Source organism: Macaca thibetana, chromosome 3 (genome assembly GCF_024542745.1).
Source record: "Macaca thibetana thibetana isolate TM-01 chromosome 3, ASM2454274v1, whole genome shotgun sequence".
Classification (NCBI taxonomy): Eukaryota; Metazoa; Chordata; class Mammalia; order Primates; family Cercopithecidae; genus Macaca; species Macaca thibetana.
In genome coordinates, this window is record NC_065580.1 from 71,706,862 (window position 1) to 71,734,806 (window position 27,945).

The 27,945-nt window shown below is 35.1% G+C and overlaps 1 protein-coding gene across 9 annotated transcripts in view; it reads left to right on the plus strand.

Moving 5' to 3' along the window:
- The window catches only part of ANKIB1 (ankyrin repeat and IBR domain containing 1), a 154,859-nt gene that overhangs the window by 45,856 nt on the left and 81,058 nt on the right, over positions 1 to 27,945 (plus strand). For 8 of the 9 annotated variants that reach the window (XM_050782835.1, XM_050782834.1, XM_050782832.1 and 5 more), the window contains 2 exons: positions 12,061 to 12,348; positions 24,564 to 24,861. In XM_050782835.1, coding sequence (XP_050638792.1) covers positions 12,161 to 12,348; positions 24,564 to 24,861 — 486 coding nt within the window. In that variant the 5' untranslated portion in view covers positions 12,061 to 12,160. The remainder of the gene's footprint in view (positions 1 to 12,060; positions 12,349 to 24,563; positions 24,862 to 27,945) is intronic. The other variant, XM_050782840.1, reaches the window with a different exon arrangement.

Here is a 27,945-nt window from a genome sequence, read left to right on the forward strand (position 1 = left end):
GTCTTAGATGCATCAGCTTTGAGACCTTGGCTTCCTAATTCCAAGATAAACCATTCCAGTTTAACATTTTCACTTGTATTTTTGCATTAAGGACAATAAATTATTCAAAAATTATGAAAGCCAACACTGAATAGAGATGCTGAAGTTGCTAAAATTAAACTCTTTGCCGACAGCACCATAGTGTAAGAGTTTGAAATATTTATTTTTCAGTCAGTGTATAAAATCCTAAATTCAAAGTTTGAAAAATAGTTGTGAAGGGAAAATTAAAGCATAACACAACATTTTGAGTAGTGGGAAAGTCAAATGTATAAAAGCTGAATACTGCCTATGAAAATTTTCAGCTATCTGAAAATTTACTTATTTAGAGAGCCGTGATCATTATAGGTAATTGTGTTTTCATGGGAAATAAAAAAGAGTGATGTTTCATACAGTAGTTGTATTCCAAGTTTCAACAGTTTTCTGCTTGTAGACCTCATGGTAGCTATTTTCAGTGTTCATTTGCCAGTTTGGCAAAAAGATGCAGGCTTTTGAATATAGCTTTTGCAGCTATTTTCTTCTCTAACTACAGTATCCTTTTTTACACTGTGAAAGCTATGTAGATCTAAAAGATATCTAAGAGGAGCCAGAATATGTTGTATTATCTCCTTGCTTACTGAGAAACCTCAGACAGCCAAACTGCCATAGATATTTTTATTACTCTCATAATACTTTTGTGTTTATGTAGCCATTTTATTTGGAATGCTGCCATGTTAAGATACTGGAATAACAGAAAAGTGAATTTTAATTCTGTAATTTATATTATAGGGAAGTTGCTTTCTCGGTTAAAGATTTTTCTCAGCTCAGGTAATTTTCAGTACCCTCTAATACTTGGAAGTTTTCCTGCAAACGGGGTATTCATGAACTTCTTCCAGAGTAAAGCCACATTGGACTTCAACTTAATATGCAGTTTGTTAAGCTAAGCCCCAAATCTCCTAAATCAGACTTCATTTTTAGCAGCATTTCAGACTAAGACCTCTTTGCTCCCTGCCAAAGGTGTGTATGTTTTGCACGTACTCCCAGTAAAAGGTCTGTCTCCTGCTCCTGGTTTTGTACTTAGGAATTCTGTGTCCCCTTCAGTTAGTACAGTCATGTGCCTCATAACAATATTTTGATCTACCACAATGGTCCCGTAAGATTATAAATGGAACTGAAAAAATTCCTAATGACCTCGTAACATCACTGTATAATTATTTTATTTTTTAAATAAATTTAATGTGGCCTAAGTGTAGAGTGTTTATATTTTATTTTTATTTTATTTTATTTTGAGACTGGGTCTCACTCTGTTTCCCAGGCTGGAGTGCAGTGGCGCAGTCTCGGCTCACTGCAACCTCCGTCTCCCTGGCTCAGGTGACCCTCCTGCCTCCGCTTCCTGAGTAGCTGAGACTATAGGCATGTGCCACCAGGCCCAGCTAATTTTTATATTTTTAGTAGAGACGGGGTTTCATCATGTTGGCCAGGCTGGTCTCCATCTCCTGACCTCGTGATCCCCCCGCCTCAGCCTCCCAAAGTGCTGGGATTACAGCCATGAGCCACTGTGTCCGGCCACTTCCTTATTCTTTACTTTAGATGAATACAAGTTAACTTTTCAATATAATATTTGTGACATTTAAACTACACCTTAAGTTATGTTCATTAATGTTTACACTCAGCACAGTTTTTTTTGTTTATAACAATGCATAGAATACCTTAGATTTTAACAATCTATTTTAGTAATAGGACGAAGATAAAGAGGCATATATTGGGGAGTCAGGACGCATAAGGAACAGAGGCTATAGTGTGTTACCTATGGGGAACATAAAATTTCTCAGTTGACTCTGCCCTGATTGCCGTTACATTTCTAAAGGCCTTATTTATTTTCAGTTGGTCAATCAGATTCAGCCTTTTTATTGCAAGTCATTTTCTGAGTGAACTACACCAGTTTCATCTTACTGTAATACTTTCTAATGCTTTTATTGTTATTGTTTGTTTCCTAAATCTTTATGGACTTAAAAACTAGTTTGCCAATATTTGACATCTCAGTTGTTAAAAGAATAAATGGGGGAAATTAGCATTAAGTCATTTTAATTTTTAAAAATTCATATTTTCTTAGCATTTTCTTTTCTTTTTTCATTTGTTCCTTCTTTTACCTTTCTTCATTCATTCGTTTGTTCCTTCTTTCTTTCTTTTCTTTTTTCACATAGAGAAGTACATAATGTATTGTCCTAAATGGAACTTGTTATTTACTCATGGTCCAGCTTAAGAATTTGTAAGTGATTGCATATAGATTAGATATTTGGTACCCAAAATAGTAGTGAATAGCATTGATTTTTCTTGGAGTGGCCTTTCTGCTTATTTTCCAGTGAACAACTGGTCCTTCAAGGGTTTGTGAATTTAGGACATTGTTTTTATTTTATTCAGTGACATTCTGTAGCCAAATTTAGGATAAGCTTTTTAGGTATCTAGCGTAGAAGGTAATTATTTACTTAGAACAAGCCGTGAATGTTTGGAGGTTTTATGAGTGGAGCTTTCATGGTTAAATCTTGGAGTAGAGGCTGGGTAGAATTTTTTTTTTTTTTTTTTTTTTGAGACAGAGCCTCTCTCTGTTGCCCAAACTGGAGTGCAGTGGCACTATCTCGGCTCACTGCAACCTCTGCCTCCCGGGTTCAAGCGATTTCCCGCAAACTTTTGTATTTTTAGTAGATGGCTTTCACCATGTTGGCCAGGCTGATCTCAAACTCCTGACCTCAAGTGATCCACCCACATCGGCCTCCCAAAGTGTTAGGATTACAGGCGTGAGCCACTGCATCCGGCCTAGGCTGAGTGGATTTAAATGTAGTTCTTTCTAGTCCTATAATTTTTTAAATTCATACAAATTTTATACTATAAACTTTTTCATATAGAAAAGTATAAGGTGTGTTTTTATATTGGTGGACTTCGTAGTCTTAAATGGAAGATAAGGTATGTTAGATAATTTATTATGAATTGTGAAGCTCTGTGTGTATTATCAAATTTAATCTTTACAATAGCCTTCTAAAATGAATATTATTTTCTAGATGAGAAACCCTCAGTTGTTATTAAAATACTTGCCAAGTTCTAGTCTAGCTCTATCTTAAATGCTTTTTCAACTCCTAAACTATATTGCATTAATTATTCTGGCATAGGAAACAAGATCTATACATAACACTGAATTACACTGGCCAAGTTCAGAGTAGACAAAATAATAAATGAGCTATCATTTCAGAAATAGGAAATACCACTAAAAACTATGATGACCTAAAATTAACTTGAGAATGTTAAAGCTGAAGCCAAACTCTTAGGGTAGGAATCAAAGGGCTCAGCCCTACCTAGCTATACAGCTTTACCTCTGCTTATTCCCTGTGCAAATCCCCAGCTTCAGGCAAACTCATTGTGCTTAAAAACACTTTGGTGATGTAGCCTTAGTTATGCAATTCCTAAGTTTGCCTTTATCCTGTCACCTATAGGAAACCATTGGAGATTTTATAGAAAGGTAATTTAATGACTACTGCTACCCCTTCACCTATAAGTTAAATATGGTCAAATCTTGAACCCTGGTGTCCCTGAAGCTGACTGTAATACCCCATGCCCTAACAGAAAGAGGCCATTTGCCTTATTTCTCTCCAAATGAGATATTTTAATGTTGGACCTGATTACCAGCATGTGTACCTTTTAGTAGAAGGTGTGCATATTGTACCTAGATTCCAGCAGCTGTTTTAAACCTTTCCTCCGCTTCCTTTGTCTCTTTTCACCATCAGGGAAATCTAGTGTAGAGGGACCAGTGGACCTTGTGATTTACATGTGGCCCAGCTTAATAATTTGAGTTAAGAGATTGCATAGAGGTTCGATGTTTGGTGCCAAAAATCATAGTAAATAACATTGATTTTTCTTGGAGTGGCCTTTCTATTTATTTTCTAGAGGACAACTGGTCTTTCAAGGGTTTGTGAATTTAGGATATTATCCTTATTTTATTCCATTTGTTGCTTTATTTTTTTGGGTGATTAATAACCCATACCGCTGTGTGTACATCTTTAAGGGTTTCTTTGAGAAAACACTATTTAAAATATATCCAGAATCCAAACAACTTCTCAACACCTGTGTTGCTACAGTCCTGGTACAAGAACCTATCAGCTGTTGCCTGGTTTACCCTAGTAACCTGCAAATTGGCCTTCCTGTTTCTATTCATGCTTTCCTACAGTCTCCTCCCAAAACACAGGACCTAGAATTGTTTTCACCTTTTTATTTTTAAGTACTTTTAGACTTATGGAAAGGTTGCAAAAATAGTACAGAGAGTTTCTGTATGCCCTTCACCCTCATGTTAACACCTTGCATTAACCGTAGTTATCAAAAGTAAGGAATTAACATTGGTACAGTACTACTACTAAACTATTTACTGTGTTTAGATTTCACAAGTTTCCCATTAATGTCATTTTATCCATTTCAGAATCCAGTCTGGGGCCCTATATGGCATTTAGTTTTCTTTCTCCTTAGCCTCCTTTAAACTGTGAACAGTTGTGCTGTGTTGTTTTGATGTCCTTGACGCTTTTGAAGAGTACTAGCCAGTTATTTGTAGAACATCTCTCAACTTGAGTTTCTGTGATATTTTCTCATATTGGGTGGATGTTACAAATTTTTTCACAAGAGTACTACGGAACTTATGTGCCTTTTTTAGTGCATCAGGTTGGGGTACAGGATGTCAATAGGTTACAGGTGGTGTTTTCTGGTCAGAGTATTATCTCCTGTGCTTCTCCACTGTGAATTGCTGTTTTTTACATTCTAATTTTGAAATATCTTGGGGGAGATGCTTTGAGTCCATGCAAATATCATGTTTCTTCTCAAACTTCTGTCCACAAATTGTTAAATTCATCTAGTGCAGTAAGGCAAGAAAAATAAACTGAAGACATGCAGATATAAAAGGAAAAAAAAAAGGCCAGGCGCAGTGGCTCACACCTGTAATCCCAGCACTTTGGGAGGCCAAGGCGGGCAGATCATGAGGTTAGGAGACCGAGACCATCCTGGCTAACACGGTGAAACCCCATCTCTACGAAAAATACAAAAAAATTAGCCAGGCATGGCGGCATGCACCTTTAGTCCCAGCTACTCGGGAGGCTGAAGCAGGAGAATGGCCTGAACCTGGGAGATGGAGCTTGCAGTGAGCCGAGATTGCGCTACTGCACTCCAGACTGGGCGACAGAGCAAGACTCCGTCTCAAAAAAAAAAAAAAGGGAGGCGGGGAAACTGCCACCATTCATGGATAATACAAATCTACTTTAGACAATCCCAAAAAATCCATGAAAAAGAAAAAACCTAGATCTAATAAGTGAATTTATTACATTTTCAGAATATGGGGTCAATATACAAATTCAATTGTATTTCTGTGTTCTAGATATGAACTCTTGGCATTTGACATTTTCTAAAGCACCATTCATGATAGCACCCCCAAAAAAGAAATACTTAGGTATAAATCTAACAAATATGTGTACCATTTGTATGATACAAACTACAGAACTGTCATTGAAAATCAATTACAGAAGACATAAATAGAAATACCTTGTTCATGGATTAGGAGACTTAGTATTGTTAAAATGTTTGTTCTCCCAGTAATCAAGACAATATAGTATTGCTAAAAAGAGAGACACACAGAAAAATAGAACACAGTCAATTGGCTTTTTACGAAGATACAAAGGCAACTCAATGGAGAAGGGAAAATCTTTTCAACAAATGGTGCTGGAACTATTGGATGTCTATATGCAAAACACCTTACATACAAATTTGCTCAAAGTGAAATATTTGCAAATTACATTTCTGACAAAGGACTTTTTATAGCATCTATTTGGATCTCAAATTCAATAATATTTCATCTTAAAAATGGGCAAAAGATTATTTAAACAGACACTACAAATCAAGATGTATGCATGGCAGATAAGCATGAAAGCATGTTCAACATCATTCATCATTAGGGAAATGAAAATGAAAACCACTGTACAATACTGCTACACATCCATTGTAATGGCTACCAAAAAAGAAAAAAAAATCCCACTAACTAGAAACTGACAATTCTAAATACTGACCAGGGTTCAGAATAACTCTGAATGCTCTGAATCCTGGTACATTTGCTCTGAAAACCAATTTGGTGGTTTCTTATAAAGTTAAACATGTGACTTAGTACATATCCCAGCAGTTCCACTCTTGGATATTTACTCAAGAAAATTAAAATTTATGTTCATTTAAAGCCTATATATGAATGTTATGGCAGCCTTAATAATTGCCCCAGCTGGAAACAACCAAGTTATCCTTCAATAAGTGAATGATTAAACCACTAGTGGTATACCCGTACAGTGGAATACTATTCAGTAATAATAAGGGTTGAACTATTGATTTATGTATCAACATGGATAAATCTTAAATGCCTTTTGCTGAAAATATTAAGCAAGAGCCAAGAAAGATCAAGCTCAAAAACCTGCACACAGAATAAATCAAAGCCTTACAGTGTTCATATGTGTATCCCCACTGAAATATAAACTTCATGAATGTAGTGATTTTTATCCGTTTGTTCATTTGTATTTGTTGACTGAAGAAAGTAGATATTAATACTGCTGGTTTACATTTGAGGAAACATCTCAAAGAGGTTAAGTTACTTGGTAAACTAGATAACAAGCTGACTCCTACCACACTGCTTCTCACCATCACATTTCTGGCTGCTACTTTTGGCTTAGCATAGTTTCAAAATTAGTCCATGGTTCTAAACTCTGACATGCATTATAATCAACTGAGAAGCTTTTAAATTTCCCACTCTGGCCTCGTGCCCCTTAAGACCAGTTGAAATCATCTCCTCAGGTGATTCTGATGCACAGTGACAAAATTACCATTGGTCAATAAATGCATGTTGACTGGGTGAATGAACAGGTTGAGAGCTTAGTATTTTATCTGCCCACATGCTTTTTGTCCACTGACTTTTCTTTTTTCTGCTGTCTTGTTTTCTTTCTTTACCTTACCCTTTGAAAGTTAAGTCTGGCTCTATCACCCAGGCTGGAGTACAGTAGCACTATCTCGGCTCACTGCAACTTCCGCCTCCTGGGCTCAAGCCATTCTTCCACCTCAGCCTCTCAAGTAGCTGGGACTACAGGGGCACACCACCACACCTGGCTAATTTTTGTATTTTTTGTAGAAACAGAGTTTTGCCATGTTTGCCAGGCTGTCTTGAACTCCTGGGCTCAAGCAATCCTCCTGCCTCAGCCTCCCGAAGTTCTGGAATTATAGGCGTAAGCCACTGTGCCCAGCCCATCCTCTCCTTTTCTTGAAGTATTATTACAGTAACCATTAGAGCATTTCTTTGGAATTTGAGCTTCCTGGAATCTTAGAAACTCATCTGTTTGATTTCAGCCTGCAGTGGGATGGGGTTGTGTGGGGACCTGCTGCCTGAACTTCCTGCCTGTTTCTCTACTGGCTAAAGAGTTTAGTTATAGATTTAAGGTTGTTGTTATCAGTACTGCAGATAATTGCAGAAGACTAAATTGTGTATGTGTATGAAAGTGTGTGTGTGTGTGTGTGTGTGTGTGTGTGTGTGTGTGTGTGTGTGTGTGTGTGTATTGGGACCTGCTGCCTGAATGAACTTTCTGCTTGTTTCTCTACTGGCTAAAGAGTTTAGTTGTAGATTTAAGGTTGTTATTATCAATAGTGCAGATAACTGCAGAAGACTAAATTGAGTATGAGTGTGTGTGTGACCCATATCCAGTTAAAATGAAAAATGGAAGTCAGTTATATACTTCTATATAGTTACTATTTTTACTAAAAATATTTTTATGGGAACAGTTGAATTAGGATTTGGTTATTTATTTCTGAAGAACTTCATCTTCTGTAAAAGATTTCTAGAAGTAGTTTGTTAATTTAAGTACTGTTGAGTTTTTGTTACAGATTATTAACCTATCAATGGTGCATTTGGGAGACAGAGATTTGAAGCTAGAATATACACTTATTTGTGGGAGTTGAAAGTCAAAATAATTGAAGCCATGGAGATAGAAAGTAGAAGAATGGTTACCAGAGGCTAGGAAGGGTTGTTGTGCAGTGAAGGGGAACTGGGGATGGTTGATGGGTACAAAAAAAAATAGAGTGACTAAGATCTTGCTATCACAGTAGAGTGATTATAGAATTTATTGTACATTTAAAAATAACTATAAGAATATAATTGGGCTAGGTGCAGTGGCTCACACCTGTAATCTCAGCATTTTGGGAGGCCGAGGTGATAGATCACCTCAAGTCAGGAGTTCAAGACCAGCCTGGCCAAAATGGCGAAACCCTGTCTCCACTAAAAATACAAAAATTAGTCGGTTGTGGTGGTGTATGCCTGTAGTTCCAGCTACTCGGGAGTCTGAGGCATGAGAATCGCTTGAACTTGGAAGGCGGAGGTTGCAGTGAGCTGGGATTGCACTGCTCCACTTCAATTTGGGCAACAGAGCAAGATCCCGTCTCAAAAAAAAAAAAAAGAGTATAATCGGTTTGTTTTGTTTGTAACACAAAGGACAAATGCTTGAGGTGGTAGATACCCCATTTACCCTGGTGTGATTATTATGCATTGCATGCCTGTTTCAAAATATCTCATGTACTCCTTAAATATATACACCTACTATGTATCCACAAAAGTAAAAATTTTAAAAAAGAAAGCTAGAGTTATAAAGGCATTCACAATTAAAAGTTAATCAGAAATTAAGTAAAACTTTCTGGAGTCCATCCACAGGCTACGTTTTTTTCTTTTTTTTTTTTTTTGAGACTGAGTCTCACACTGTGGCCCGGGCTGGAGTGCAGTGGCATGATCTCAGCTCACTGCAAGCTCCACCTCCCAAGTTCAACTGATTCTCCTGCCGCAGCTTCCTGAGTAGCGGGTATTACAGGCACCCACCACCACGCCCGGCTAATTTTTTGTATTTTTAGTAGAGACAGGGTTTTACTGTGTTGGCCAGGCTGGTCTGGAATGCCTTGACCTCGTGGTCCACCTGCCTCAGGCTCCCAAAGTGCTGGGATTATAGGCGTGAGCCACCGCGCCCAACCCAGGCTACATTTTTCTTCTTCTCATTAAATACTTATCAAGTGCTGTGCTTTACTACTCAAAGATGATGAAACTTTGCCCCAGTTTTCCTGTAAAGAATTAGAAGCCCAAAATAAGGAATTCTTTTCGCCTCTTTGCTTGCCTCATGAAGCTCTATACATAGACATATTTTGGAGTTCCAGAAATATTACTTGAGGTTTTGATTCAAACAAAGAGAGAACAATCACCTCAGGCAATAATAGCTGTGGCTAGGGAAAAGGATACATGTGGCAAATTTCTAGGCAAGGTTTGTGAAGATAAATCTGAGGGGAATTGAGCTGTGACCATTTAAATGATGCATTTCTTAGTGACTTTCAGGCTCATCGATCAAAATTTTAAAATGAAACAGATATGAAAATAACTGAAAGCCACAAAATGACTTCTCAATGCCATTATCCTTTTCAACTAACAGTAATATTTAATGCACATTTAGAGTATTATTGATTTTTTTTTAAAACTTGTTACTTTAAATGAGTACCCCATAACATTACTTTCTTAGATATTTATTTTTTTACTTCTTAAATACAAATTATTTTTCTTATAGAATATTTCACTAAAGTGCTAGTGTAAATCTCAGAAAATGTGCTATTTATTAATCTAATCCAGAACTCTGAAAATGTTTATAATTTGAGTTGTATTCTATCAAGGTCCAAAACAACTGAAAGTTTCCAAATAGTAGCTGTATTATATTGTATATAGTGTAAGAGAGAACGATTTGCTCCTCTTATTCAAGATGAAACAATAAAAGTGTAATATTTTAGGCTAAAGGTTTAGCAACCCTCTGAAAAATTAAATAAAAACTTAATTATGTCATATGATCCAATTAATGTATACACGTTTATGTTGTGTATATGCATACGTATTTTATGCACACAAACACACACATACACATTTAAATAGCGTGGTTGTGTATCAGAATGCTACCAGTGGTTTTCTTGCAGTAAACCATGAGCTTTTAAATTCTTTGTTCATATATTCAAAAAGTTCACTGTATGTATGTATTTGCATATTTAAAACTAAAAAATCAATAGTAAAGAACCCTTAAAAAACCCAAATGGTGATCTCATTACATGTAGTAGTGGGCCAGAAACTGTGCTGCTATAGTAAGTAGGTAGTTAATGCCTACCTCCAGAATAGGCTTGACAGACATCTTGCCCTGATATTTAGCTTCAGGGCTCCAGAAGCCTTTTATAGAGTGGTGTCTGCATGTTGAAAATCATATGAAGAGCTTAAATACCTGTGCCTGGGTGCTTTCCCTAGAGACTCTGATTTTTGTTATGAGATGTAGTTTGGTCAGTAGGACTCTGAAGTTCCCCAGGTTATTATAAGATACAACCAAGGTTGAGAACTACCCTATACAAAGCCTATGTTGAACGCTGTGCATGTTATTTTCACCTGTGTTTGTTGTTGTTATTGTTGTTGTTTGTTTTGAGATGAGATCTGCTATGTTCCCCAAACTGGTTTCGAACTCCTGGGTTCAGGTGATACTCCTGCCTCATCCTCTTGAGTAACTGAGATTATAGGCATGTGCCACCACACCCTTCACCTGTTTTTTAAAGCTATGTTTTAGTGTCCAGCGTCCCACTGAATTAATAGAGTAACATGAAAGACTGTTGTATTCTCTGCCTCTAAGTTTTTCTCCCTCTATTCTTTCTTCTACATTGTCACAATAATTTTCTAAAGCATGAAATAATTGTGTCATTGCCCTGCATGAAAGCCTTTAATTATCTGTTCTTTTCAGGTTAAAGTGTAAGTTCCTTATCTGGTCCCAACCTATTTTTTGTTTTATCTCTTGTTAGTCTAATGCTAGAGATGCAGAACTCTGTTCATACTTAACTGTTCCTTCTGTAGGCCTTTTTTTCATACCTGCCTTTGCATATGCTGTTTTCTTTGTCACTTGTTTTCATCATAGCTCAAGAATAGATCCAGAAACAACGTTTATTGGAATAGAATGAAACTAGCATTTATTGGACTCATTAACTAAGGACTGTACTAGGTACTTTAAGTAACTCTTATAATCCTCATAGCCATACCTAAGAAATGGTCATTTTCCATGCTGTACAGATGGGAATCTGAGGCTTTTAGGGGATGAATAACTTGCTTAAAATTACACAACTAGTTGTAGGCAAATATGGTATTTTGAACTTCATGTCCAGTGTTTGTTTCTATGGCCTTCCCCCACCCACTTCACATTGCTTCAGTAGTAAATAAATTAGCCATCACATTGCCCATGTGATGATTATCATAACCTCTTTCCAAAAATGGTATGCATAAACATTTGATGTTTTCATACTTGTTTTGAATTCTGTACAGCAGAAAGAAATAAATTTAGTAGTCTTAAATGGTAGAATAATCACAGTATTGTTCTGTGTATAATCAGTTTTAGTACTTTTTTGTGATGATCTGAGTATCATTGAATTGTGTATTCCTGTATGTTTACATTTTAAGTCTTTTCTGTGATGTCCTCATAAAATACTGAGCACTTTCACTTTTCCTTTACTGCATTTTAACGCCTCTTCTGCAGTTCTTGTTTGGGCAAAATTTCCTACATTTTTCACTATCCCACAAATTGGCTGAGTAAGATTTATACATAATTTATACAGAAATTAAAGTGTTTTCAACCATAAAATTCAGTCAAGCTCATTTTCTGCCCATGTGAAGAGGAAAATTGAAAAGTTACATATGTAGATAATTTTTGTAATCCAAAGGACAGCCTGTGAAACCTTAACAGTCTCTGTGTGGGAAAGTGTTACAGTTTAACAAGAAGTTAATTTGGACAGTGTTAAAACTTTGAGATTTTTTTGGCTGTTAAGATAAATTTGGTAAAATGTAATATAGTTGGTTCCCTTATTGATGATTCCCAGATTTTTTTTAGTGTTCCTAATTGTGTTATTCTTTTGTGATTATTGTTTTACATCTAATTTGAATAACTTTTCCTTCATTAGAATGTGAAAGATGTTGCAGAAGTGTTCCAGAAGTGGCTGAAGATAGAAGGAAAGAAGTGCCACTGCCTATCAGAAAAAACAAAACAAAACAAAACAAAACATGGGAAATACAACCACCAAATTCCGTAAAGCACTCATCAATGGTGATGAAAACCTGGCCTGCCAAATATATGAAAACAATCCTCAGCTAAAAGAATCTCTTGATCCAAATACATCTTATGGGGAGCCCTACCAGCACAATACTCCATTACATTATGCTGCTAGACATGGAATGAATAAAATTTTAGGGTAAGTATTACTATAAACTAATTGGTATTAGGGTATTACCGTAAATTAATTGGTAACAAAGTGGTGAAAGAAAAAAGAACTATGATTTTTGAAAATACAGACATACACAGACACAATATATATACAAACACGTGCATGTAATATGGTCTTGTAGTGAATTAAACTTTCTAAAACCAAATATACCTAAATATTTGATATGATTTTCTTTATTATGATTTAGTAAAATTTTCTTTATTATATCTGAATTAGTCCAAAGCTTTTAATAGTGAGGTAGGTTCATGTGTTCTTGTTAGTATAAATATACTTTGATCCTCAATGTTTCATAGTATGAATTCTTGGTAATAATGTGTTTAATTTATAACATTTCAATTCTAGAACAGTACTTGTCAGCTGTCAAAGAAATGCAGAGAATGGTGCCAAAGGCAAAGTTCTAAACTCTGATTAGCTATTTTTAGTTAAAAAATTGGGTGCATTTGCCTTTTCTAGTCATGATCAGTTTGAATTTCCTTTCTTTTAATGGGATTCAGTTATTTGAAAAGACGTTTCTAAAATCCAAACATTTTCTTAAAACTGAAAATACTAAGAAACTTTAAAAAATATCTATTCAACAAGAAAGCTTTAGTGACATAGCAAATCTATTTATATGAAGATTCTTACCTGATCACATGGGAATTACATTTGATATTTACTAGCTTATAAAATAAAAGGAACAAAGAATAGAACAGTAATTACAAAGCAAGGTTAATTTTTTTAGAAGTAGATTATGCAGGTATAGAAGTCTGATGCTAGAAGGGAACGGAAAAAATGCTTATTTTCTTATGGAGTGAAATATAATTCTAGAACTAGTATTCAAAGCTTTTTTGAACTTGATAAAAAAAAAACTTAATATTCAGCCTTTTTCGTATTTCTTCCATGTACAAATTCTTGTTCCAATTAAGCTGCTTTTTTTGCTATCTCCAAAACATGCCATGAGGTTTCTGTCTGCCATGTTCATACTGCTCTCTTGGCCAGGAGTATCCCCCTCTTTCTCACTCCTCTCACTTTTTCCTTTCTTACCTATTTTTTTTTTTAATAGAAACAGGGTCTTGCTCTATATATCACTCAGGCTGGAGTGTAGTGGTGTGATCATAATTTGCTGTAACCTCAAACTTTTAGACTCAAGCTATCCTCCTACCTCAGCTTCCCAGGTAGCTAGGACTACAGGCATGGGCCACCATAGCCAGCTAATATTTTGTGTATTTTTTGTAGATCTGGGATCTTGCTGTGTTGCCCAGTCTAGTCTTGTACTCCTAGCCTCAAGCCGTCCTCTCACTTGGCCTCCCAAAGGGTCTTTTTTATCTAAATTTTGCTCTTCAAGATCTTATGTGTGCCTCATCTATCTACTTAGGTTGTCATAACCCATAGGAACCTCTGTCTTTTTTAAAAAACTTTTATGGCTCTTTATCATTTGTTTGTCTGCCTCACATATTTGCTGTACATTACCTATTATGTTTTACAATTTTGTATAGCTTCTCTCTGCCTACCTATATTAACAACTTCTTTTAAGGTATCTTCTTTGTACTTCTAGCATCTAGCATAGTATTTTACACAGAGTAAGTAGAAGTTCTATAAAATCATTACACAAAGAAATATTTTTATTAGGATTTATGAATGAGAAAAATTTCATAAATAATTTAGATCATCCAGGCCTATGACTTTATTAGGTTTATCTTGATTTTTATAGGTATTTCTTTTCTCGTTTTTTTGCTTTTATCTTTCATTTTTATTTCTCTAAAAATAGATACTTAGAAGCCACCTCCAGCTTAGCTTGTTTAAAATTTTATATTTTCCCTCCCAAAACTGGGCCTTCCCCCGTTAATGACACCAGCATATTATGCTGATGTAATAATGGCAAATGTTTATTGAGGGCTTACTGTTTAATGGAGCTATTAACAGTGCTGTACATGCATTATCTGAATCCTCATTACAATTTTATGAGGTAGTTTATTGTCTGTACTTTGTAGGTGAGAAAACTGAAGCACAGTAAGGTCTCACAACTTGTAACTGGCAAAGCTTGTTGCCCAGGTAGACGACTGTAAGCTTTGGGCTCTTAACCACTGTACTGACAGCCTCTTATTTCTATAGTCATATCAGCTATGTGTCAGGGCTGCCCGTCACTCATTAGCAAAGCAAATTACTTAGTCACTCTGGACTGCAGTTTTCTTATCCATATAATGGATACTTACCTCACAGAACTTGCAGGACAATTAAGCAGTTAGTGTGTTATATGTCTGTTATGCTGCCTAACATACAATATACACTTGCTAATGTTTATTACTTCTCACCGCTATAATCCTTACTATCTTTAAATCATCCTTGATTTACTCTTCTCCTTTACTACCATGCTACTAAGTTCACTAAGTCTCACTCTTGGATTTACTTCTTTCCATTCCTTTTACCCTAAACTTAGTTCACTCTTAATCATGCCCTGCTCCTAATACTTAAAAGTATCTGGCCTCTAAATGGTATTTTTTACAAGTCTTTTCCTCTTATAGTCTAATGTCCAGATTAATTTTACTAAAGCGTATGCTTTCAGTGTTCTTTTTGTCTTGAGAAAGTTATAATACCTTGTTTTCTACATTATATTCTATTTGGCTTTCAAAACTCTCTTTACTTCTGCTTTCATTCTACTCAGTAAGCCTGTTCTCTTGTTACTTTCTAACATGATCTTGCCATTCAAACTGGTTGATTGACTTCCCCCTTGCTTTTCCCCTTTTTAAGAATGCTACCCACTTAGTTTCATTCCAGTTGTTTCTGGATTCTCAAATGGCTTCTCTCTTCTCTAATTACCTGTCCTTTAAGTCCTCACTCAGTTTCTGCCGTATTTGTGAATTCATCCCCAACTACTCTGACCTGCAGTATTTCTGTTCTCTGAAATTCCTACAATTTACGTTTAAAATCATATTATTATTATTATTACTAAACTCATCTCTGCTAGAATGTAAATGTTATAAATACAGTGCTAGATACCTAGTTTGTTCTCAATAGATTGTGGATTACTAATCTATTAAGGCTTTTTAACATGACCTTTTTGTATTGTTTTATTTAAGTTGAACATTTTAAGTGAAATTATAAAACTTGATATATTACAAAACTCCTAATATTGGATACTTCAGTAATATTTAATATCAAATATTATATATGATTGATTAAAACATTTACAATACCAATATAAAATGTATTTAAATATTGTTATTACTAAGGTAATGTGTGTATTTTAACATAAACCAAATAGTAAAATACTTTTTAACCCTTTATAGTAGAGTTTACAAATGTACTTTATGTAAGTGGAAAACATTATATAAGAAAGTCATTTAGTACAGTGATTCTTAAAATATGTTCTGAGGACTCCTGGATCCTGAGATTCTTTCAAAGAGTACATGAAGTCAAAACTATTTTTATAATTATACCAAGATACTATTTGCCTTTTTAAGTGTGTTGGCATTTGTAGTGGTAGTGCAAAGAATAGAGTATAAAAATGCTGGCACCTTTAAGGTGAATGAAGGTAGTTGCACCAAACTGTATTAGTAATCATTGTATTCATCACTGTTAGGCACTTGCAGTTTAAAAAAAAAAAAAAGGCAGTTTCCCCTAAAAAAAATCTTCAATTAAAACAGTCAAATTAATTTTAATTTATCTCCATCCTTAAGTAACACATCTTTTTAATATTCTGTGACAACTTCAAAGTATACATAAAACACTTCTGCTACATATCAAAATACGACAATGACTCTGAGGAAACGCACCTGTGCTGTTGTTTGAATTGTGAGTTAACTGCGTACTTTTTTAATGGAACACCATTTTACAACTAGCAACAACAAGAAAACAATGGTTGTTCAGACTTGGGTACTTAGCTAACATTTTCTTGAAAATGAATTGAGTCTGTCAATTCAGGGACAACTACTTCCCGTTATTTGTTGCTAATGATAAAATTTGAGCTTTCAAGTGATTATTAAAATCCAGGAAAACTTGTATTCACTACCTTCAGCTCAACAACTTCTCAACACAGACTTTTCTGATAAAATTGACGATTATAGCTTTTTATATTATTTAATGAAATGTGACATCTGGAAGATCTGCATAACCCAGTGAATCAATATTTTTGAGAAGATCAGTGTATGATTTTTTAAAATTGTGTATGGTTGAAAAATACATTCAAAATGTAAGATAGACCAATGGACTTTAATGTAACAGTACAAAAAAGACATTGATATCATTTCAGATACTACATTGCAACTAATCTTTGAGAAATTACTGATGTTGAATTTTTGATACAGTATCAAATATGAATATTCACTATTATCTGAGACAGATATTTAAAAACATTTCTCCCTTTCCTAACTATATAAAGGCTGGATTTTCTTTATATAGTTAAACCAAAACAATACATTACAACAGATGGAATCCTGTGGTAATCTAGCTGTCTTCCATTAGACTAGACATTAAAAGAGATTTGTAAATATGTAAAACAATGCCACTCTTTTCACTTAATTTTTAAAAATATAGTTATTTTTATTTTAAAATGTTGTGTTAATGTATAATGGGTTTATTTTTTAAATTAATGTATAACCCATACAAACAAAAACTCTTAGGAACCTACAGTAATTTTTTTTTTTTTTTTTTTTGAGACAGGGTCTTGCTCTGTTGCCCAGGCTGGAGTGCAGTGACACAATCACAGCTCACTGCAGCCCCGACCTCAGGCTCAAGCAATTTTCCTGCCTCAGCCTCCCAAGTAGCTGGGACTACAGGCATGTGCCACTATGTCTGGCCAATTTTTTTTTTTTTTTTTTTTTTTTTTTTTTGTAGAGATGGAATTTTGCCATGTTGGCAGGCAGATCTTGAACTCCTGAGCTCGAGTAGTCCGCCCTTCCTCGGCTTCCCAAAGTGCTGGGACTACAGGCATGAGCCACCACGCCTGGCCAGTAATTTTTAAAATTGTATAAGGGTCTTGTAACCTAAAATATTTTAAGAACTGCTGATCTGGTTCCTCCAAGCAGAAATATATCTGTCTATCCCTGTCATAAGGTTATCATTTTATTGAATGAGTATTTAAAGACCTACAGGAAATACGATTGTATATTCTCTTTTACTTACCAGTTTGGGTTACTTTTATGATACTTAACTTTATACTTATGTTTTTACAACTTCTACCAAAAGTTTTCGGATATTTTCTTTTTTTTTTTCTGGTTTGAAGAACAGTGGCTCATAATTTTTTAATTAAAGCTTTTAACATATTAAGCTAGAAACAGAAATTATTGTTCTCATTTCCCAAGAATAAACAACCCTAATTCTTTAATCATATATTCTTTGTCTTTGGAAATTTATTTAGATAGTACAGAGAGAATCACAAATCAATTTTTTTCCAGGTTTATTTAGGTATAATTGATACATTTAAGGTATACAATATGATGTTTTGAATATATATGTATACATTGTGAACTGATTACCACAGTCAAGCTACTTAACATATTTATCTCCTCAAATAGTTTTTCTGTGTGGTGAAAATACTTAAATTATACTTTTGTAGCAAATTTCAAGTATATAATATATAATTATTAACTATAGTTACCATGCTGTTTATTAGGTCTCCAGAACTTAATTCATCTTCTAACTGAAAATGTGTACACTTTGACAAACATCTCCCCATTTTCTTTACCCCTGACCCTGGTTAACCACCATTCTAGCCTCTGTTCCTGAGTTCAACTTTTTAAAATTCTGCATAGAAGTGAGATCTTGCACTCATTTGTGTTTCTGTGTATAATGTATTTCACTTAGCAAAATGTCCTCCAGGTTCATCTATGTCGAAAATGGCAGGATTTCCTTCTTTTTTAAGACTGAATAATATATCATTGTGTATATGCCACATACTCTTTATCCATTCACCCATTTATGGATATTTAGGTTGTTTCTGTATCTTATCTATTATAAATAATGCTGTAGTGAACATGGGAGTACTGATACCTCTTCCAAGTTTGTGATTTTATTTCCTTGAATATATACCCAGAAGTAAGATTCCTGGATCATATGGTAGTTCTGTTTTTAATGTTTTGCTCAACTTCCATACTGTTTTCCATATGGTTGTACCAATTTACATTTTCATGAGCAGTGTACCAGGTTTCCCTTCTTTGCACATTTTGCCATCACTTACCTTTTGCCTTTTTGATAACTGCCATGCGAACAGGTATGAGGTGATATTTCACTGTGATTTTGATTTGCATTTCCGTGATTATTAGTGATGTTGAACATTTTTTATATGACTGTTGGTCATTTGTGTATCTTGTTTGGAAAATTATTTAGGTCCTTTGCCCATTTTTTAATTGAGTTATTTGTTTTGTGTTATTGCATTTTATGAGTTCTTTACAGTTTTTATTCATTTTTCAGGTGTATGGTTTGCAAATATATTCTCCAGTTCTACAGGTTGCCTTTTCATTTTGCCAGATTATTATTTTAAATAATTAATTGATTTTGTTATAAGAAATTAACTCTTTTATACTTTTACATCATGTCAAATAAGGATAAATAGCATTTACTTATCAGCATTAAGTAAAATAACTTTTATTTAATTATTTTTGTTTTAGATAGGTTAAAATGTTGTGCTATATTTAATCCTACTTTACTATCTCACAAGTTGATGACTATTACTTTCTCATGCTGCCTCATATAATCTGGGATGCCTTTCTGAGACTTCAGTGTAGACTCTAGCTGAGCTTGGCTAGATTCCTTTTTTGTTTTGTTTTGAGACGGAGTCTCACTCTGTCACTCAGGCTGGAGTGCAGTGGCATGATCTTGACTCACTGCAACTTCTGCGTCCTGGGTTCAAGCAGTTCTCCTGCCCCAGCCTCCCGAGTAGCTGGGATTACAGGCGCCTGCCACCACACCTGGCTAATTTTTGTATTTTTAATAGAGATGGAGTTTCACTATGTTGGCCAGGCTGGTCTGGAACTCCTGACCTCAAGTGATCCACTCACCTCAGCCTCCCAAAGTGTTGGGATTACAGGCATGAGCCACTGCATCCAGCCTAGATTCCTAATATATGACATATATATGTAAGCAAAGGTAGATATTCCTAGTCACGGACCTTTTAGCTATAAAGCAAAGCACCCATTTGGAATAAGACCTTGATTTTATTCCTATTTCCTTTAGCTATATGGTATCTGCAATAGCAGGCATCACTTTCTTCCTTTCTTAAGTAGAATAATATGGTAATAGATGCCCCTTTGCATCTCTCTCTCTGAACCCACATGCTGTGTGTTTATATTATATTACATCACAATTACACTGCCTCTTTTGTGGGAAACTAAATCCATACTCGTAGCTACTGCTTAACATATAAAAAAGCCATGGACTTGGAGTTAGTGTGTTCTAATTTGGATATATAATTCATGAGTTGTATCTTCTACAAAACAGCCTCTTTTGCTTATTTGGAAATAAAAGGGGCTTGTCTTTTGGTATAAATAAAATAGAAAATATTTATTAGAGCCTGTCTTTATTAGAGCACATGTTAATATCAAAGTCTGTAGCTTTGAGGATTAGTTAACATAGAGTTTCCAGTTATTGATTTCTACTTTTTGACTGTTTTATATTTTAGGAGCTAAGTTATTTTCAGTAAGTTGAAATACAGGTCTCCTCTCCCCAACTCCCCTTATCTTGCATGCAAACCCCATAAGAGCAGAGACTTTATCTGTTTTCTTTACAATATCCCTAACTTCTAGAATAGTACCTAGCCAATAATGAGTGCTCAGTCAATGTTGCATGAAAGAGGATATTTCAGAGGAACTGAAGGTTTAAGTATATATGTCTGGTGGAATAAAAAGAGTTATTGCAAGAAATTGAGGTTCTGGGAGAATAGACAGTTACTTCAGAGAGAGTTCAGTTGAGTATGAGTGCAAGAGAAAGAGGCCTATAAGATGTGAGAATATGGTATGGGGTCAGATGAGAAGTCATATAGGATGATAGAGCATTAAGAATTATCACAGAAGTAACACAAATCGAGCATTTCTTATTCAAAATGAGTGGGACTAGATTGTTTCAGATTTCAGATTTCTTTGGATTTTGAATATTTGCATTACACTTACCTAGTTGAGCATCCCACATGCAAAAATTTGAAATCTAAACGCTCAAATGAGCATTTTCTTTGAGAGTCACATTGGCACTCAAAACATTTCAGATTTTGAAGCGTTTCAGATTTCTGGATTAGGGATACTCAATCTATAGTAGAAACCCTTTGAGGGAAATCTGTGATTCTGCCACTACTGCCTGTCATTTGGGTTCTGGTCATACTTCCCAATTTACAAAGTGTATTCACATAAACCATTGAAAGAGAAATGGCTTTCAGAGTGGATGGACTCTCTGAAAGAAGAGAATGTGTGTGGAGAAGAACATGGGGGTTAATAACTGAAACTTACTTCCAGTAATGGGGTAGGAATTAGAGCCATCATCATGGGTAAAAGAGAAGTTGTACTGAAAAAAATTAAGAGGATTATTGAAAAAGTGTGATTATGGAAGCCAAGGTAATAGAAAGGTCAAGAGGTGAATGAAGCAATTGACAATTTAAAGTGTAGAACAAAAATTAAGGACAATGATGAATAATTTAGCTCTTAGGAAATTGCTGGTTACATGAGAGAGTGAAACTTCCATGTAGTGATAAGAATAGGGTCATATTGAAGTGGAGAATGAATGTAGAAGAAATAGAGGTAACAGCTATAAACTGGCTGCTTGAGAATTAACAGTGAAAGAATCTAGAAAAAACACGTGGCTCCTGGATGGGTTATTAGGGTCACATGAAAGGGATGGATTTTTTTCCCCAGGTTAATGTTTTCCCTACCCCACCTTCCTGTTAATTATCTCCTATCCCTGTTCCAGAATTAACTTCATATGCTAGTAGTTAAAAAAAAAAAAATCCTTAACTACTAACATAGTTACAGAACGGGGTCTAAAACATACATATCAATTTTGTACTCATTATTCTATTTATACATTTATGTAAATTTAAGAAGAGTCTCCTTTGAATTTAAACAGATGACAGGAATCAATAAAATTATTCAATTTATTAAATAGTTCTAGCATGAAATATTTATGCAGATATCCTACTGTGTCTAATAATTTGAGACTCTTTCTTGAGTAAATATGTATAAAGAAGTTATTTTAATACTTTTACTTCAGAATAATACACTCTGTGTGTTTGGTTTGATTAATGAGCCTGGCAGATTGGCAAGAGAGTGTCTCATTCTCTTCTCTATATGGGGAGGATCTAGAGACATTTAATACTAGAGAGAGTGAGATTGGTCCTTCCATATCAACTGACATCCTCTCAATTTACCTTAAATTTCTTTGTGATAAGAACCTGAACTCTCCTGAGCTAAATAAGAGAATAATTGATATATTGGAAATGGGGTAAGAAAGGCTAGATAAATGTGATTATGTACAGGGTATTTACAGAATCGGAATTAACTTTAATAATTTCTTTCTTAATTAAATTTTTAAGAAAGTGAAATCTTTTTTTGTCAATCATACCTCGTAGAAGAGGTATTAATCTTGAATACGTTTTAGAGTATGGTTTTAATTTTGGCTATCCACTGTAATTCAATCATAAATACAAGGAAATATGATTGGGAATTTTATTATCAGCAGTTGACATAGGGAAAATATATATTTTAACTATTAAGCAACATTATGGCTGTATAAAAAAATTACCCATATCAAATGTTGCCTCCCCTAAACAAATGTTAGAATTATTCCATCTTCCCTTCTAGTTTTTATCCATATATATTCAGAAGATTGAGAAGGGAAAGGGAATTCTATTCTTATATTTCCACTTAGCTATAACACTCGTGGATAGACTTTAAATAACCATAATTTTCTATTGTATATCAGATTTATGTTTCCCATTTCTATTATTAAACGCTTAAGTGATTTCCAAATTTTTCTGTTCAAAGTAACACTGTATTGATTTTCTTTGTTTCTATAAATTTTTATTTATTTCCCTTAAGGTAAACTCTCAGGAGCAGTTTTACTCAGTCAAAGGATGTGAAATCATATATTAGTTGTTATGAGCTATTATGTAACTTGCCCAAGGTGACACAGCTAGAAAATGACAGAACTAGGATTAGAACCTAGCAGTCGGGGACCACGTTCTTAACCAATGTGCTGCACTACTGGCTCAAGAGATCTCCAATCCCATGTCACTGATCTGGATCATGAAAGTTTAATATGCATCCAATTCATTTATCAAAATTATGGCATGAATTTGCTGTGTATGAGACACTGTTGGGGATTCAAGAAAGAACAGAATTTATAAGCCCTGCCTTAAAAGCCTATAAACTATTTGGGAGAAGGGAACAGAAAGGTAAGAAAGTATGATAAAATGTAATGAGTTATAGAATTAGGATGCTGTATGAAGACAAAAGAGTGACAGACTGAACGAGGGGAGCCTAGTGTAAAGAGGCTTCTAAGTAGTGTTGGGTTTGCTTAAGTGGCCTGAATCAGTTCCTGGGAAACCAAATTGAGCAAGTATTGGAGTGTACTGCCGGCATCAGAAGACCATAAAGGCTACGTGGAGCTGTAGAGAAAATAAGCATGTAGAGAAAACCTGAGCAAAGTTTACTAAAACTTGGAACCTGGACTAAAAAATTAGCTCTGGAAATTAAATTATCGCTGAATAGACGTTGAGGACTCCAGAGAGACTTACTGCCTTTGAGATATGTATTTACATTTGAAGGGAGTGAGGAGTGGATGATCCTCTAGACCACGGAAGTATTCCCTAAGTTGTAAAACTCAGAGACACTAGTCTTATCTTTTCCCTAGGAAAATTTGCTTTTACTCAGGGATAGATTCTTCCTCCCAACCACCACCCTGCCCCAGCCCACCCCACCTTCTGGTGTCCAGAGAGGAAGAGGTCTGTTAATACAAGGCTTACTATATAACATCCCAGATTGATATTTTCAGGGTTCCTTGCTGAGTTAATTTCCTATTGCTGCTGTCTCAAAGTGTCACAAATTAGTGGCTTAAAACAATACAATTCTTACAGTTCTGGGGTTCAGAAGACTATAATCGTTCTACTGGACTACTCTAGGTGTTGGCAAGGCTGCATTATTTTTGGAGGCTCCAGGGTTGAATCCCTTCCCTTGCCTTTTCTAACTCAACTGTTAATCCTGTGACTCATTTTAGGAGCTAGGCACAACTCTTAGATCTGGGTTTGGCAATAGTAAAGGCAACTTACCTAGACCTGTCTTTGAGATAAACACTCACCGTGGAATTAGATCTTAGTCTTCTAGATCTAACCACAGCTCCCCTCAGAAGGTATTATACTGTGTGCTGTGGTCTGAATGGGGCATTGGAGGGTAATTAGATCATGAGGTTGGAGCCCTAAGGAATGGGAGTAGTGCACAGTGACATGGTGGGAGTAGTTGCCCCTCCCACCATGTGAGAGAACACAATGAGAAGGCCTCTGAGGAACGAGCCCTTACCAGACACTGAATCGCCTGGCACGTTAATATTGGACTTACCAGTGTGCAGAACTGTACTGTGAGAAATAAGTGTTTCTTGTTTATAAGCCATTCAGTTTATGGTATTTTTGTAATAACTCAAGCAGATTAAGACACTGTAAATATAATCCTTATTATTTTAAAGGTTAGCTGATGACCTTGGTGGAGAAAATTTTCTCTAGATTTAGTCTCAGGTTTACGTATTACTTTCTGTCCTTAAATTAGTTGCCACTGATATAGTAGTTGTCACTATTAAATAACTATGTATGCAACAAAAGATCAGAGCAATAAAGGAAGAATTAAAAATTAGTGTGCAATGCTTAATACACCCTTAGGCATCTATATAATTGACATTAATCTGTAAATTATCAGTGTTTTCTTTTCCTGTCCATTCCTCACCCCTTACATTTCTCATCTTCCTTTTTTCTTCCTTTTCCCTTCCTTTCCCTCCCCTTTAATTCGCAAGTAGTATAAAGATATTTACGTTTATTTTTCTTAGTATTGTTGTTCTAGAATAGAGTTTTTTAAAACTAAGAATTAATCATTCAAGCTGTTGTAAACCAGGCCTTCAGTATAAATTGGATTATTAGCTTAGAAGTAGAGTTTATCTTTTAAATGTGTTATCTTCAATGTATTTCAAGGTAGAAAATAAGTGATTTTCATCCTTTATTTTTCCCTTCCTCTCCATTTTAGGACTTTTCTTGGTAGAGATGGAAATCCAAATAAACGGAATGTGCACAATGAAACATCTATGCATTTGTTGTGTATGGGACCTCAAATTATGATATCTGAAGGAGCCCTTCATCCTCGCTTGGCACGCCCCACAGAAGATGATTTCAGAAGAGCAGATTGTCTGCAGATGATCTTAAAATGGAAAGGAGCAAAACTTGACCAGGGTGAATATGAGAGAGCAGCTATTGATGCTGTTGATAACAAAAAAAACACACCCTTGCACTATGCTGCTGCCTCAGGGATGAAAGCCTGTGTAGAGGTAAACTTTTCTTTTCTTTTTTTTTTAAATATTCTGCCTTGTAAAATGTGTATCCAGGTAATATGTAATTGTCAGTATTTTTTTTTTTTTTTATCTTAGTAATTTGGTCTTTTTTTTTCTCTTTTGTCTTCTAAAAGACTCTTAAATAAAGGGCCTCTTTTTTTTTTTTTTTTTTTTTTTGAGTTGGAGTCTTGCTGTTTTGCCAGGCTGGAGTGCAGTGGAGTGATCTTGGCTCACTGTAACCTCTGTCTCCCGGTTCAAGAGCTTCTCCTGCCTCAGCCTCCCCAGTAGCTGGGACTACAGGCACGCACCACCACGCCCAGCTAATTTTTGGATTTTTACTAGAGACGGGGTTTCATCATGTTGGCCAGGATGGTCTCAATCTCTTGACCTTGTGATCCGCCCACCTCAGCCTCCCAAAGTGCTGAGTTTACAGGTGGGAGTTACTGCGCCCGGCCAAGGGCCTCTTTTAAATAAAGTTATTTCGTTGTTTTAGTGAGGGAGAAAGCCCCACAGGTGAACAATCACCTTTGTAATGAAGTGGAGTCAAGAGCAATTAAAAATTTGTTAATATCTCTTAAGATATTGGTCATCAATTAAGCACTATCATATTGAGAGTCATAGTTATAGTAGAAATATATTCTGCTTTTTTCCTGATTTTTTTGGTCACCAATTTATAAAATTTATACATGTTGAGTATAGCAAATTTTTGGCAAGTGAGACCTATAGTTTATGTAGAATTGAAGAGCTCACTAAGCAACAGATAAATATTAACGAATACATTTATTGGAGTCTTTTTAAAATCACTTGGAATTTTAAAACATGTATTTTTCTGTTTAATTTGCGTTAAAGTGCTCCTGAATACATACTATATTATGTTGTAATTTTTCCATATATATTTCATTTATAAATATATAACATTATATATACAAAATATTTAACAACAAATTAGATAAAATCGCGCATATGAGATCTTAACTAAGTTAAGAAATCATTATATAGTATCGTCACTACCATACATAAAACAGAATAGGTTTTTCTCAGCTACCAACATTCATATCCATCCTTACATATCTCATAGAAGTTCTTTTGCATAGATGTGTGTAAGTATGTGTGAGAAGCGTATTAGACTGGATTACAGAGTATCTTTATTACTAAAAGTATATACCTTTATTGGAAAAGCAATTATCATAATCAGATTAAAATATACCTGAAAATTTCTTGTTTCCTTAATGTTGTTCATGTATACTTTAGACTTCTAAGTAGATCAGTATGCCAAAAATATGAATATTCATTTTCTTATATTAGAAGATTACCATCACATATTATTTTTCAGGATATCTGAAGTGTCAGTTCTTGCATTTCTAATATGCTTGTGATCTTATCTTTTGTTTATTGCTAATGTTTGTGATACTTGTTAATCTTTTAGAGTCTTAGTCATTTCATTGAGTTTGTATAACCTTTACCCATTAGTTAGTGATGGTCATTAACTTGAAACTATTTTTCAAGCAATGCTTTTTTTTTGTTTTAAGAGACAGGGTCTCTCTATGTTGTCCAGGCTGGTCTCAAACTCCTGGGGTTCAGCGATCTCCCTGCCTCATCTTTTGGAGTAGCTAGAACTACAGGCACCCACATGCCACCAAACCTGGCCATGATGTTTTCTAACATTGATTCACTGTGGTGGAGGAATCTCCTAGGATTTGGAGGGTAGGGGACTAATAGCAGAATTCCTAAGGCTTTTTACACAAGCTTCTCTGTACATTGTCCTATGTTTACCTGTTGTGGAAGAATTCCTGCTATAATGACTCACCATTATTGATGGGACTGCATCATATTTCTCAAATGGACTGGAGTAGAAAGTAGATTTTTCTGGATAGTAGCAATAATGCTCTTAAATATTTTAAATAGGCCAGGTGTGGTGGCTCACGCCTGTAATCCCAACACTTTGGGAGGCCAAGTCTGGCAGATCACAAGGTCAGGATTTCAAGACCAGCCTGGCCAATACAGTGAAACCCCATCTCTACTAAATATACAAAAATTAGCTAGGCGTAGTGGCAGGCGCCTGTAGTCTCAGCTGCTTGGGAGGCTGAGGCAGGAGAATTGCCTGAACATGGGAGGCAGAGGTTGCAGTGAGTCAAGATGGCACCACTGCACTCCAGCCTGGGCAACAGAGCGAGACTCCATCTTTAAAAAAAAAAAAATATATATATATATATATAAAAAATATATATTATATTAAATGCTTTAATATCTTCCAACTTTGTAAGCATTGCTTTAGTAGTTGTTGATTTTAAAGTATGTTGACAATGACATACTTATTAAATTGTTCAAAAAATTGAGAGTGGTGTTTTTACCAGCGTTATTTTTTGCTCAGTGAAAGAAATTAGTGCCTGGTTTATACTGTACTATCTGGCAGGCCTGACAATTTGCTTATGTATGCGTGAGCATGTGAATGTGTGTGTGTGTGTGCTTTAACTTTTTGACCTATCAGCATATCACATCACATATACCACAATATTTGATGACTGTTTTCATTTTCTGTATTTAGAAGAGCTCTTTGACTTAATATTAAATATAAAACATTCTAAAAGGAGCCCTATAAATACCTTATATTTATTCTGGTTTTTATAACATTTCAGCATATTTTATTCAGATAAAGCTTATCTTTAATCTCTTATATATAGTTGATTATATATACTCTTGTCCAGCCTTAGGCCCTTAATTATTTTTTATTATGCATACTGCTAATTAAACCAGTAGAGTTTCTCAGGGAAGCATATATTAACTATCTCCAGAAGCCTTATTTTTTTTTCTTGTACAAGTGCATACAATAAATACAGTTGTCACTTGGTATCCAAGGGAGATTTGTTCCAGGACTCTCTGCAGATACGAAAATCCACAGATGCTCAAATCCCTTATAGAAAATGGCACAGTATTTGCATATAACCTACACACATCCTCCTTATACTTTAAATTGTCTCTAGATTACGTATAATACCTAGTACAATATAAGTGTCATTAGGGAATAATGACAAGAAAAAAACGTGGATGTTCAGTATAGACACAACCATCCCTATTTGTTTT